Consider the following 13,407-nt stretch of genomic DNA (forward strand, 5'->3'; position numbering starts at 1 on the left):
AAATTAAGTCAGTTAAAATTTAACATTGTTTATGCCATAACTATATTTTTTTGATAAATAATAAAAAAAAGTGTTCAAAATGGTTTATTTTGTACATATTTTAATATTTTTCATTCAAAATATTTTATAAACATAAAAATTGGCTTTTTCTCAAGAAAAAACTTTTCTAAATAATTTATTTTATCATTAGGTATTATTATAATAATAGATAGATGTCATCGTCTCTCGAAATACAATATCTTTTTTATTTCGCTGTCGATAGCCGGACACGTGTTCCGCAGCCATCTTGTATTTTCTCGCGTGCGTGGGATTGTGGGATCTTTCGTATGACTGGACCTAGTTTCAAGAACTCTCTTGAGTCGATCGCGATTGAACCTCTTTTCAGTCAAGATTGAAACGGTCGATGGAGGTTGCACCAAGGCGAACGGGGTATAAGGCTCTAGTTTAGCAGTGTTACAGAGTACTATATAATACGTATATTTTAATATATTTTTTAAAAGAAACAAACCACTGAGAAATGTTACGTGTGTTTAATAACGGGTTCGGAAAACTTTGAGAATGTTAACAACGGGTTCGGCCGAACCTGTGCGAACCCGCTGAATATCACCACTGCTTAAGGGTTATAATTAATTAAATTAAAAAGACAACACACAAGTAACTCTCGTATGTTGTCAGGCACGCTATACCCTTTATGGCAGTCATTTTGGTCGACTCATAGGCCATGTATATTTATTGGCACAAGCAAATACAAACTAAAAATGAGCCCTAAAAAAAGACCCCACACCTAACGAAGAATTAATTAAATAGATATTATAATTGTGCACTGACCTTGAAAGTAATGGCTGCGAATTTTTAAAGTGCAGAACGATACAAGAATCTTTCAATTCTTGTAACAAACGTAACGTCTAAATTTGCAAAATATCAAATAATGCACGCGTGCAGTGACACGCATTGCATGGTGGGGGAACGATCCAGGTCTCGTTATTCCTAATACCAGTAATCCAGAAAAACACAAAGTCCCAATGTTATCGAGCAATAATGATAGAATAGAATAGAAAAAAAATTTTTCTTCTAAAATTAATTCTCGATTAAATCATAATTTTACTAGACTACAGGTTCACTCGGCACTAACAGCACAAATAGACAGACAAATCAAGTGGATAAACAAGTTGTTTGGACTGTTAAAAGGGAAATTGGTGTTCATACTGGAATATTTTAAAGCAAGTTTTTGTTGATTCTTGTTTATAATTTACAGCAAATTGATTAACATACGCCATTTTATAATGAAAGTTAGATGTACCCCTTTGATTTATGCTTGTACCCCCTGTTGAGAACCACTGCTTTAGAGGCTACTGCCTCCGCAATAAAATGCAAATTAAATGTAATACCGTCGGCCATGTTTATATTTATTATTTTTCTTCAAAAAGTAGATTTGTTGTTTACGGTAGGTGTCTCCGGTGTTTGTAGGTATGCGCAATTGTTTGATGGATTACGTGACGGATCTAATCTCTATGGAGAATCGGGCGTAATGGGTGCGACTATGCAGCGAATTTGCCAAGCGATGTGTGAGCGCGAAGAGGTGACGATGTTTCTTGATGTCGTTAAGTACTGTACAGTACAGTACAGTATGACTACAGCGATGCGAGCGAACGGGAAAAAGTGACGTGGAGATGATGACGTCACATGTTGGCATTGAACTCGTCACAGAAAAGCGTGAATTACTGCACTGTATGGAAATAAAATTCAAAATGATTCGACTACGACACTTACTACTAGCAAAGAAAAACTTTCATTATTAGCAGGGCTGTGGAGTCGCGTAAAAATCTACCGACTCCGACTCCGACTTTTCCTTACCATCCGACTCCGACTCGGTTTCATATACATAACAAGTTGGTAAATAAAAAGGGAGTCGGAGTCGGCAGATTTTTTGACGACTCCGACTCTGACCAAAACTCCACGACTTCGACTCCGACTCCACAGCCCTGGTTATTAGGATTAATTCATAATGAACACATAAAGCGGCCGGATGGCCGAGCGGTCAAGGTGGCAGCCTACCGCTCTGGGGGACCGAAACCGAACGGGTCGAAAAATCCCCAGGAATTTTTCGGGGGGTTGGTCCATTCGGATATGTCGGGCCCCGCCCCTCACCACCCAGCAGCCCCATTGTGGGCCTGGCCGAACCCATAATGGGCTTGCAAAAAGAGGCCCTCTTAATGCCCACAGGACAGAAAGAGTGAAAAAAATGAACACATAAAAAGAAAACAAAAATAGAGTGTTTTTCCTTTCTGGAAGCAGCAAAAAGATAAAGAACTTTTTTGATTAATTTGCGAATCCTCTATGTACGAACTCTCTTACCTAAGTGTCAATTAATTGTAACTGTGGGATATTTGCTATTTATAATGGTGGATTCAGAATTATTAACTGTTTGGCATTTTACTCAGACAGTTTTTCGAGAGTGCTGTTCGCTTGTCCACTGTATTTGGCATTTGTCCACTTTTTTCTGTCAATGCTTTTAATTATCAATCTTTAAAAGCATTATTTCGTTTTACATTTTGTTTTAATAATAATTTTTTCAAATGTTTTTGTACATGTGTATAAAAAAATTACAACATTACGATAATATTAATATGTACGATAAAAAAATATAATAATTATTAAGGCCATGTACAGTACCTAGTACGTACTTTGATTTTGTTGGTAGATTGAAACAGTTAATCTCAACAACAACAAGATAATTTTTTTTACTCTTTCTGCCCTGTGGGCACTAAGAGGATCTCTTTTAGCAAGCCCATTATGGGTTCTGCCAGGCCCACAATGTTGCTCTGGGTGGTGAGCGATGGGGCCGACATATCCTGTTGAACCACCCCCAAAAAATTCTTGGGGATTTTTCGACCCATCTGGATTCGATCCCAGGTACCTTGACTGTTCAGCCATCCAGTCATCTGACGAGATAAGTGTTGAATCACTTATCTCGTTAGAATACATAAAAGCCCAGACCATAGTACAATACCATCAGCACAATTGCTCAAATCTAGAAGCACATAAAGCCCTCCAGCCAACATCAACCAATTGGTAAACTCACAGAACAAAACTTAAAAACAATGCATACCATCACACAAGACTCAACTCACCCACACAAAATATCCTCACGTGACACAAAACAAAGATGCAATGCTTGAACAATTAACCAAAATCAAACAAGCCATAATAGCATAAAGCAAAATAATACAACACATGATAATCTACCTAACATTCCAAAAATTATAGTCAAATGGAGAGGCCAACCTTTACATAACTAACCCATGCGTTTCACCATTCCTATTCAATTTTTTCATAAATGATCTACTGTATTTAATCTTGAAAATGACCACATACTGATATACGTCTATGCTGATGACATTACTGTCATAATCCACAAGAACGACCCCACCAAATTACGCCATAGTACTGCCCACTTTCTCTGTACCTTTGAGAACTGGACCCATGTCAACGATATCAACTGCCAACCACAAAAATGTGCTATCCTCCACATACCAATCAACAACTACAAAAATCAGGATATTACTCCTCAGGGACAGAATATTCCCAAGGTGCCATTACTGATTGTAGGATGGCCTTACCAAGATTCTGGGGGTTACATAGTATTTCAGGAAAAGAAGATCTGGGGCCATCTCAAAAAATTTTTGTTATAATATAATATAATACTATTAAATAATATATGTAAAAAGTGGTACAAAATATTTGAAATTTAAATATTAAAAATTAATTATTTTTATGTTTTAGATAAACACAGGATTGGTAAATATAAACATCTTTATGGTTTTTGAAATATGGCTGGTTGCATTATAGCTAGTGGAATGGAGATTTCACAACAGTGCACTGCTTGTAGTTATTATTATTATTTATTTTATTTCAAAGTATAACTTTATTGCCAACAAGGTTTACTTTGATATAACATGAAGTTTAGTTTTAAAGATTGATAAATCTTTTATCTAAACATCTAAAACTTTTATGGTTTAATGTATTATTATTAATTTTTTAATGTATGGGTTATAAAAATATTTCATGTCATGTTTCAGTATTTTTGTATTTAAGGATATGGTTGATGCAATACAACTTATTGAAGAATGGCCTGAAATGCATTAAATAATGTATGGAATCAACTATAATAAAAAAGTTAATATTTTATTTTTTGGATATTGAATCCCTAATTATGTTCCTTTACACCTGTAAATGCCAAGATTATACAATTTAAAGAATTTAATATAAGTATAGTTAGGATATTTATATTTGTTGAACTAAAAATATGAACTTTTTCAGTAAAAGAAAACACAATTTTTTAAATTATTTTAACTTGATAAGATAATTCAAACTTAATCTAATTCAAATTAAAAATGAACTATGAAAATAAAGTGAATAATTTTTTATCAGTTTCAAACTATGTTATTGTAAAAGCCTTACTGTCCTTTAGAATTTAAGGACAGTAAGGCTTTTGTTAATTGTCTACTTGGACTTTACTTATTAATATTCTGATGTGCGAGGAGATGCAGAGTAAAGAGTTATCAGAGGAAATAGAGAAGATAAAAACAGAAATCTGGTATCAGAAACTATTACTACAGGTGATATAATAAAGAAATTTTGTTCTTCTGAACTAACTCTCATTGCTGTGCCAATCTTTAAACACCAATATTAATTAAGTCCTATTAATGAGTAAAGTCCGAGTAGACAATTAACAATAACATCAAACTATGTTGTTTGTTTGTTGTTTGTTAAGTTATGGCAATGCAACACTTGAGCGATCTGCCTAGGGGGATGCCTTCCAGGAAGTCTTTTTTAAGGGAAACTGGCCTCTATTTAGGCATTACTGACATGGAGAAAACCCAGAAAACTCCATGTGGCCAGCCTGTTTGAGTGAGGTGCAAACCCACGACTGAACTCCCAGTGTTCAGAGTATGAAGACTGTTTTGCCACTGGTGGGCACTTTTCAAACTGTGTGAAGTAAAACTAACAACAAAGAATATATTGCAATTTTTTAAAGATTTAAAATTTATTTCAGTTGTTTGTTTTAATTTCAAATAAAAAAAAAATTATTAAAAATACAAGTATTAATATATAAAGATAAAATTCTTATTTATTTGTGCAATAACTTTTTAAATTATATTCAATTTTTAGAATCCAGATAAAGAAAAATATCCTAAAGCAGTATTTTTCATCATTGGAAATGAATTCTGTGAAAGGTTTTCTTATTATGGAATGAAAGGTATTATGATAATGTGAAATTTAAATAATTAAATATTTTGTTAGATGCATATTTATTAACTAAGAATTGCAATTATTATTATAAATATAGTAAAAAGTTAGTAATTAATTTTTTATATATAATATATCAATATAACTACAACAAAAGTAGAAACTATTAGTACTTATATTTCTTGTACTGTTTTTGTACTCAGATGTTTTGCTTAATTAAATTTTTCCTATGATCTTTGGATATGTGTATGCTTGCTATTTATGTATGTTAAATTCTTATATAATAATGTAATAATGAATATAGTTTATATTTATACATAGTGCCGGCCCGAGGCAAGTTTTAGGATGGAGCGAGATCCCATTATGGCGCCCCCTTGGTTGCCCCTAATTTATACCCTTTTATTTTCTCTATCACTGAGGCGCCCCCTAGGACTTAGCGTCTGGAGCGGCTGCTCCGTTCTCCCTATGGTAGGGCCGGCTCTGTTTATACATAATTTCCTTGAAAAGGCTAAAGGCACCTGAATTTCTAATTTTTATTTTATACAGTATAGTCTTGTTTTATGTGGGAGATGTGTGTCAATAGGTAAGGTACCTCATAAAATAAAATGTGATATAAATTTGTGCTTTACCTCAATAATTCTCAATAGTTTTGATAATTACCTAGACATTATGTAATATTTTACAATTAAGAGAAAAATTTCTACAATGTGTTTAAAATGTTTTATTTATGTTTTTATTAAATATATTGAATTTTGTAACAAAAGAAGTTAGTATGTTCATTAATTAATAGTCAGAATCATTCCCGTGCAACTGAGTTAGCCTATTTATATCTGCTAAAACATGAATCCATGTATATCAGTCTCATGAAAATCTGTACTATGTCATATAGTTTATGGAATAGACATAATTAAATTTAATGAATAATTTTTCTCAAATATAAATTAATTTAAAACGTTTTTAAACATTTTAAAAACATTTATCTTTTTATAAAAATTGAAAACTATACCTGAATGAGAAAAATTGTTGTATGTCAATAACAGTGCTATATTCAGCTTTATAGCACTCCATCTGTAGCTTTCACAAATGTTTAAAAACTAATGTTAGACTTCTCTGTATGGCATTCATGCATCACAAAGTAGCATTACTATCAAAGGTTTCAAAATCTATATTTTATAAGGGCTGGAATGACTCTCCAGTTCATATGATCAAAATTACTTGTATTGAACCTGTATTGACTACTTCTCCACCCATTTTATTTTGTTGGTTTAATTTTTCAACACCCAGTTTATCAGTATATCTCTAAATAACAAAATATTAAATACATTACAAAGCAATATTGATAAACTTAACACTTTACATAAGATGTTAAATTAAACAGCCGGATGGCCAGATATGTTGGGCACCATCCCTCATCACCCAGCCACCCCATCATGGGCCAGGCTAAACCCATAGTGGGTTTGCTAAAAGAGGCTCGATTAGTACCTACAGGACAGAAATAGTTAAAAAAAAACATGTTAAATTTACAAATAAACTCTAGTAAGACTAAAATAATGATCTATAGCCTGGTGATTGCTCCAACTTGCAACCCTTTTTTTTTTTTTTATTGAAGATTGGAAATCATTGATTATCTAGTCCAGGATCTAGGAATTAAATTTGATTCAAAACTCTCATTCAAACAACATATAGGAAATTTAATAGAAAAGCTTTAATTTATAGGAGGAATGCTAAGGTGAAATTTTAGAATAACTTTTAGTAAATACACACTCAGAATATATTTTTTACCAAAATACAATCTATAATAGCCTATGTCTTACCTATTTGAGTTTCTTCCCCTCCATCTATTCTAAACAAATTTTATTTAGAATTGGCTAAAATTTATATTTTACTTAATAAACTATCTAACCTCCTCTTTACAGATTTTCCAGAAGTCTCATGTGTTTGCTTAGGTTTGCCTAATTTCTATAAATACATTGAATATTTTGATTTGATTTATACTTACAAATATTTTAACAGTCCAATATATTTAACTTCACATTCCCTCTGTAATTACTAGAAATGCTACTTCTTTATTCTCTCCATATTGTCATTTCAATGTTACTATTAAATCATTATTTTATACTACTATGTAAAAATTGAAGATAAGCTTCATATTTCCTATATTTAAGGCTGTTTGTAAGAAATTGCTTTAGTATACTTAATTATTTAACTTCTTATTATGTTTTTGTTTCGTCACAATTGTTACTTATTTTACTGGGTATGTTATTTTATTATTAATATGGGGGTCAGCAAACATTGTCTAAATGACATCACCAGTACTAATGTAAATACTAATAAAAAGAACAAAAAAAATATTAAAGAATTGAAGTATTTTGTATATTTATTTATTGAAATTTTAAATTATTTAATAGAATAAAGAAAATTTCTTATTTAAATTTTTCTTTTTTCTCTTTTTTTTTCTTTTTAGCAATTTTAACTTTATTCTTGGTTAACATTATACGTTACGATGATGATACTGCAACTACCATTTACCATACATTTTCAATGGGATGTTATTTTACTCCAATATTCGGTGCTATGTTGGCAGACTCCTTTTTAGGAAAATATAAGTAAATATTTTATTTCTTATCACTTTTATTATATTTTTAAACTGATATTAATTTTGTTTTCAATTTTCAACTATTTTCAATTTATAACTGATATTAATAATTTTAAATTACTATTGATGATATATAAACTACCCCACAGATTAAAATGATATAAAATATTAATAAACACTCTCAAAACATTTTTGGTCATTTTTAACGGCTTTCTTCAAGTAGAATACGTAATTGAATGCCACAACGATAGTTTGGATAATAATTTTCTAGAATATAAATTCAAATTTTACCATCTGAATGTTAAGATATCTTAAAATGAATGTATAAGTTCAAAAAATTAAAAAATGATTGCACATAAATAAAATGAAATAAAATAAAGGAATACATAAAAATAAATTGATAAATACACAATAAAACATTAAACAATGAACCCATATCTATTAAATAAAATAATATAATCAGTCCATGCCTTAGCTGTTACAAGGCTTTGCATTATTTATGTAGAGGGTATACAAACAAAATGACCTCCAAGCTTAACTCTCTATTGGCAGCGTGGATGTATTTTTTGATGTTAGTTTATTGTTTAATGTTTTATTGTGTATTTATCAATTTATTTTTATGTATTCCTTTATTTTATTTTATTTCATTTCATTTATGTGCAATCATTTTTAAATTTTTTGAATATTTTTGAACATATACATCTGTTTTATGATATCTTAACATTCAAATGGTAAAATTTGAATTTGTACTCTAGAAAATTATTATCCAAACTATTGTTGTGGCATTCCATTATGTATTCTACTTGAAGAAGGTTGTTAAAAACGTCCAAAACGTTTGTTATGAAATTTTTGCTGTTTCTTCAAGATTATTTGAGCATGTTTATTACCTTTTATGGNAACCCACATCCTTGTCAAATTGTCTTTTAAGCACACACAAATCAAGAGTTATACATTCAAAAATACAGCATATGTAAATTCTTAACTACTTCTAAGTATCTTTTTTTAAGTATATCTGAGATACAAAAATTAGAACCACAATATATATTAAATATTTGAATATATTTTATTTTCAAAACTAAATTACTAATAATACGTGTCTTGCTAGAAATAATATAAAATTCCTTCGAAGGACTACTGATTTGTGTAAGAACTTGTATATTTCTATATTTAATATTTTGCTAACAATATACAATTTGTAAACATTTAGCTTTTCCTCATCAGGGACTGTCTGTTAATTATGCATACAGTTTTGAGCCACTTTTGACTTCCTTCTTTCCTTATACTTTTAGCAAACTCTCTTTCCTTTAATTACATGGACAATAATTCATGGACTCTCCAACATTGAAGAAATGACTTTTAAAAGTTCTACAAAAGTTTTCTAACTCAGATGTTTCCAACTTGTGTTCTGTGGAAAACAATAAACTTTGGGGTTCCACAATGAAATCTGTTAAGTCTGGTGATATATGAATGTGTCAAAGCAGATTTGGGATGTGAGGTGTAATTATTCTAGTCTTGAATCAAGTCTTCTTATGACATCCCTATGCATGTGCTAGAGTTATTTATAGCTTTATAAATAATGGGGACTGATATATTGGTAATGGAATAAAACAAAATCATGATGTAATGTTTGACAGGATAATGAAAATCATAAAAACGGTAAAACTTAATCTAAAGCTAGAAAATCATTAAAAAAATAATTAATGTTCCATTATGTATAGTGTGTTATAGCACAACAGTAGAGCATACACATGGGCAAATCAGTCAAAAATTAATTAGAGTTTTGCACTGCAATCACTTTGTGATATTTTAAGTATTTTTCATATAAAAATATAGTGGAAATCATATAAATTTATAGTGTTTTTATTATTGTGTATATCCCAAATTAAAAAATCATGGAGCATTGGTCAAGAAAAGAGTTTTAAAGAAAAATGTAGCAAGTACTTCATATGTTCCTAGTGATAAGGAAACTGAAAGGATGGATACAAGCAAAGGTACTGTACAAATCCAAGCATTAGCACTGTTTAAAATATTGAAAGAAAAAAGTTAAACTCTTTCACATTAATAACCAGTTTGAATTAAGTAATAATATTTGCTTTCCATTATTAATCTTTTTTTTTTTGAGATTTTCAATAAATTGTTTTTGGTGTTTCCATTTACTATTTTATCTATAATCATAAAAATTTGTCAGGGTTCCAATATTTTTTATCAAGGTGAAAAGGGTTCTGCAATAAAAATAAGTTTGAAACTGCTGTTCTAACTGATAATTTTTGCACATGAATAGTAGGCTATAAGAACAGTATGCCACTAATACCATTCAAAATGTCTGTATAGACAATGCTGCAATCCTTCCCTCTTTATTATGTACAATGATGTATTTTGCAATCTCCCTTCCTCCCTTAAACTTACTAAATTATAATTTTAGGGATTTAGGGCTATTAGTGTATAAAATAAAATGAAAAGGACTGAATGTTATTTAGAGAATAAGAGAATTGAATTTGCTTAAAACAATTAAATGTTGTATGTTAAAAATCTACAGTGTACAGTACATGATATTATTTTTTTAACACTGAGGAAACACAATTGAAAGTACATTGTCTCAAAGACATACATATACACTATGTACTATACACAAGTGATTAATATTTGGCTTATTTTATTATTATGTTTTTGTCTGCTCTTATCATACTGCAGATAAGAGCAGACCTAACTATAAATCTGCATTAAATATTATGAAATATTGTTTTGTAAGATTTATATATACTTTAGATTCTTATTAAAAACAAATATCTTCTTTTTTAATGTAAGATTGCATATTCTGGAGAAAGTTCTTTATATAGCTGATGTTCACCACTATACATTTTTGTTAGCTTTTATAAAACTAGTGTGCATAAAATTTTATCACATTCTGTATTTCTTTAATTCTAAGACACGATTTTTTAACTTATTTTTACTTGTTTGAAGTAGTCATGTGTCTTAGAATTGATTCTCCATCCAAAACAATAATTATCAAAAATGGACCATGTGATGCCTTATTCATCAATAATAGATATTTTCAACTATACTGCTCAATGATCACAATAATTCAGATGAGAAATTTAAATTAGTTTTAATTAATTAAAATTTAATGCTTCAGTTGACATTACGATGCATCAGTAACACAAAGCCATTGTATATGAAGAAATAGCAGCTTGGAAACAGAGCTATCAAAAATCTGTTTCATGGCATTTATATTTTTCTAACCTGTTGTTATTTAACAAAAAAGTAATAAAATTTTATAGGAGAAAAATTTTCAAATAATCAAAGATATTAAAATTTAATTCCAAACTCATTGTGTATCTTAAAATTGAGGAAATACATTATTTTAAATTAATTTAATTTTTATTTTATCTATAATGAAACCTTGAAATTTATTTCTAATATGAATAATTTTTATTAAAAATAAATGTGTTTTATTCTTTCAGAACCATTTTCTATATTTCTATTATATATGCCCTAGGAAATATTGTACTTGCATCAGCAGCCATTCCAAATGGAATTCCAATGATGTAAGTTGTTAGAAAATAAATCTAACAAAATTTCAGTTCTGTTTTATTAAGATCATTACATTATTGCTTAATGTAATAACAATTGATTAAAGTATTATATTATTTTATATACATATTTTGATTTCATACAAAAAAAAATATATTGTATTATTTTCCTTAAAATTTTATATTATACTTCTAATATAATCTGTTATGAAAAAAATGCTTTATTAGAATTAAACACACATACCAGATTTTTGTGTGTATAACCCCAAAAAATTGCCAGAACAAAAAATAGTAAAACCCTTGTATAACTTGTCTCATCATATACGGAGCAGTTATTGTTCTACAGGCATAAGTTAATAATTTCAATATATAATTTGCCCTATTGCATTAACCCACATCCTTGTCAAATTGTCTTTTAAGCACACACAAATCAAGAGTTATACATTCAAAAATACAGCATATGTAAATTCTTAACTACTTCTAAGTATCTTTTTTTAAGTATATCTGAGAAGTGAGTTTAATTTTAGTAAAGTATTTTTCTTATTATAGTTGACTACATAGAAAATGTAATTTTGAAATAACTGATTTCTAATATAATTTAATACTTATCCGAATTAAAACTTAACATTAATTTATGAAAAATATTATTAAATCGACAAACAGATAAATTGAAATCAATTGAAATTGTAAATTAATCTTCTGATTAAAATAAAAATATATAAATCCTAAATAATGTTAATTTAAATGACTTATTATCAAAATTAATTATAGAGGTTGATTCATGACAATTGTGCCAAACTTTACTTATGTTTGTAGAATGATACAACAAACAACTTCAGTTTTATAAACAGGTATCTGGAAGTACACTATTAAGGCACTAGAGAGGTTTATTATGCACAGGTGACATCCAGCAATTAGTCCTAAATACAGCATATGCAGTCAACTATAATAGCTGTTCAATGTTTTCTAATGTTGTTGCAAACATTGAGACTACAGTAAGAATTGTATACACACCTCCTACTATAGTGTATAAATGTAACATAAGTACATAAAATATTCAATTCAATTTCATTTTATTAGACAAATATAGATACAAAACAGTACTTATAATAAAAACAATGTACAATAAGTTATAATTTATTATAATGTAAAAATATTTCAGAAAAGCGGTTCGTGCAACTTTAGTTCTAATTCCGCTCTTCGGTCTACACTCATTTTTGACCATCTACAGACCAAATTCATCGGGTTCCTGTCAACATCAAGAAGCTTACAACTACGTAGAGTACGCAATGGACGGATTACAGGTATTTATCCACTTTTGTTTTCATGGATAATCAAATATTCACATTTTAATTAATTGAATACGTCTTATTAAGGCTGCTGTGATTTCTATAATATTTTGTTACGGCAACAGCGAAGTAAGTATTTATTATTTTTTAAGAATTCACTTCATTACAATAGCTAATAAATTTACAATATAATAGTAAAAATATTTTCTTGATTTATAAATATTTATAAATAGCATTTTATAAAACTTTGAAGTTTTATAATCGTGTGTAACTTTTTAACAAATGCTATTGAGACATGATTAGATTTCGTCTCACGTAAATTAAACAATTCTAGAATAATAATATCTTTAACATCGAATTTCCTCTCTTTATGATAGCTACTTAGAATATTATCTATTAAATCACAGTAAAGGGGAATGATGCTAATTTATCGATCTATCTGGTTTAATCCAATCTCTCTAGCTACATCTGAGAAGCCATAAATTTTGAGATATTACGTATATTTCCTGGTAAATTATTGGTGGCATAATTTTTGGATATTTGAAACATTAAAAATTTATATTAAATCTAGATACTAAAATAAACCATTTCGATTAATCTTAAATTTCAATCAATATTTCTAGCGTGAAGAAAATCAATTAGACTAAACTAAACTTTTTTCATTCTAGACTTTAGACTGTGCTTTTCTAAATTCTCAATAATATTTTATAAAATGTATTATATATATATTATTTATTTATAA

At 29.1% G+C, this 13,407-nt stretch overlaps 1 protein-coding gene across 4 annotated transcripts in view; it reads left to right on the forward strand.

Annotated features, from left to right (window-relative positions):
• Nucleotides 1-13,407, forward strand: part of LOC111625642 (solute carrier family 15 member 1-like) — a 93,882-nt gene that overhangs the window by 20,780 nt on the left and 59,695 nt on the right. For 2 of the 4 annotated variants that reach the window (XM_023368855.1, XM_023368856.1), the window contains 3 exons: nucleotides 5,173-5,260; nucleotides 7,715-7,856; nucleotides 11,308-11,391. In XM_023368855.1, the coding sequence (XP_023224623.1) occupies nucleotides 5,173-5,260; nucleotides 7,715-7,856; nucleotides 11,308-11,391 (314 nt within the window). Of the gene's footprint in view, nucleotides 1-3,783; nucleotides 3,799-4,165; nucleotides 4,177-5,172; nucleotides 5,261-7,714; nucleotides 7,857-11,307; nucleotides 11,392-13,407 lie in introns of those variants that run through there. The other 2 variants (XM_023368854.1, XM_023368857.1) reach the window with 2 other exon arrangements.

Source organism: Centruroides sculpturatus, unplaced genomic scaffold, assembly GCF_000671375.1.
Source record: "Centruroides sculpturatus isolate CEXI.00-Female unplaced genomic scaffold, Cexi_2.0 scaffold464, whole genome shotgun sequence".
Taxonomy (NCBI): Eukaryota; Metazoa; Arthropoda; class Arachnida; order Scorpiones; family Buthidae; genus Centruroides; species Centruroides sculpturatus.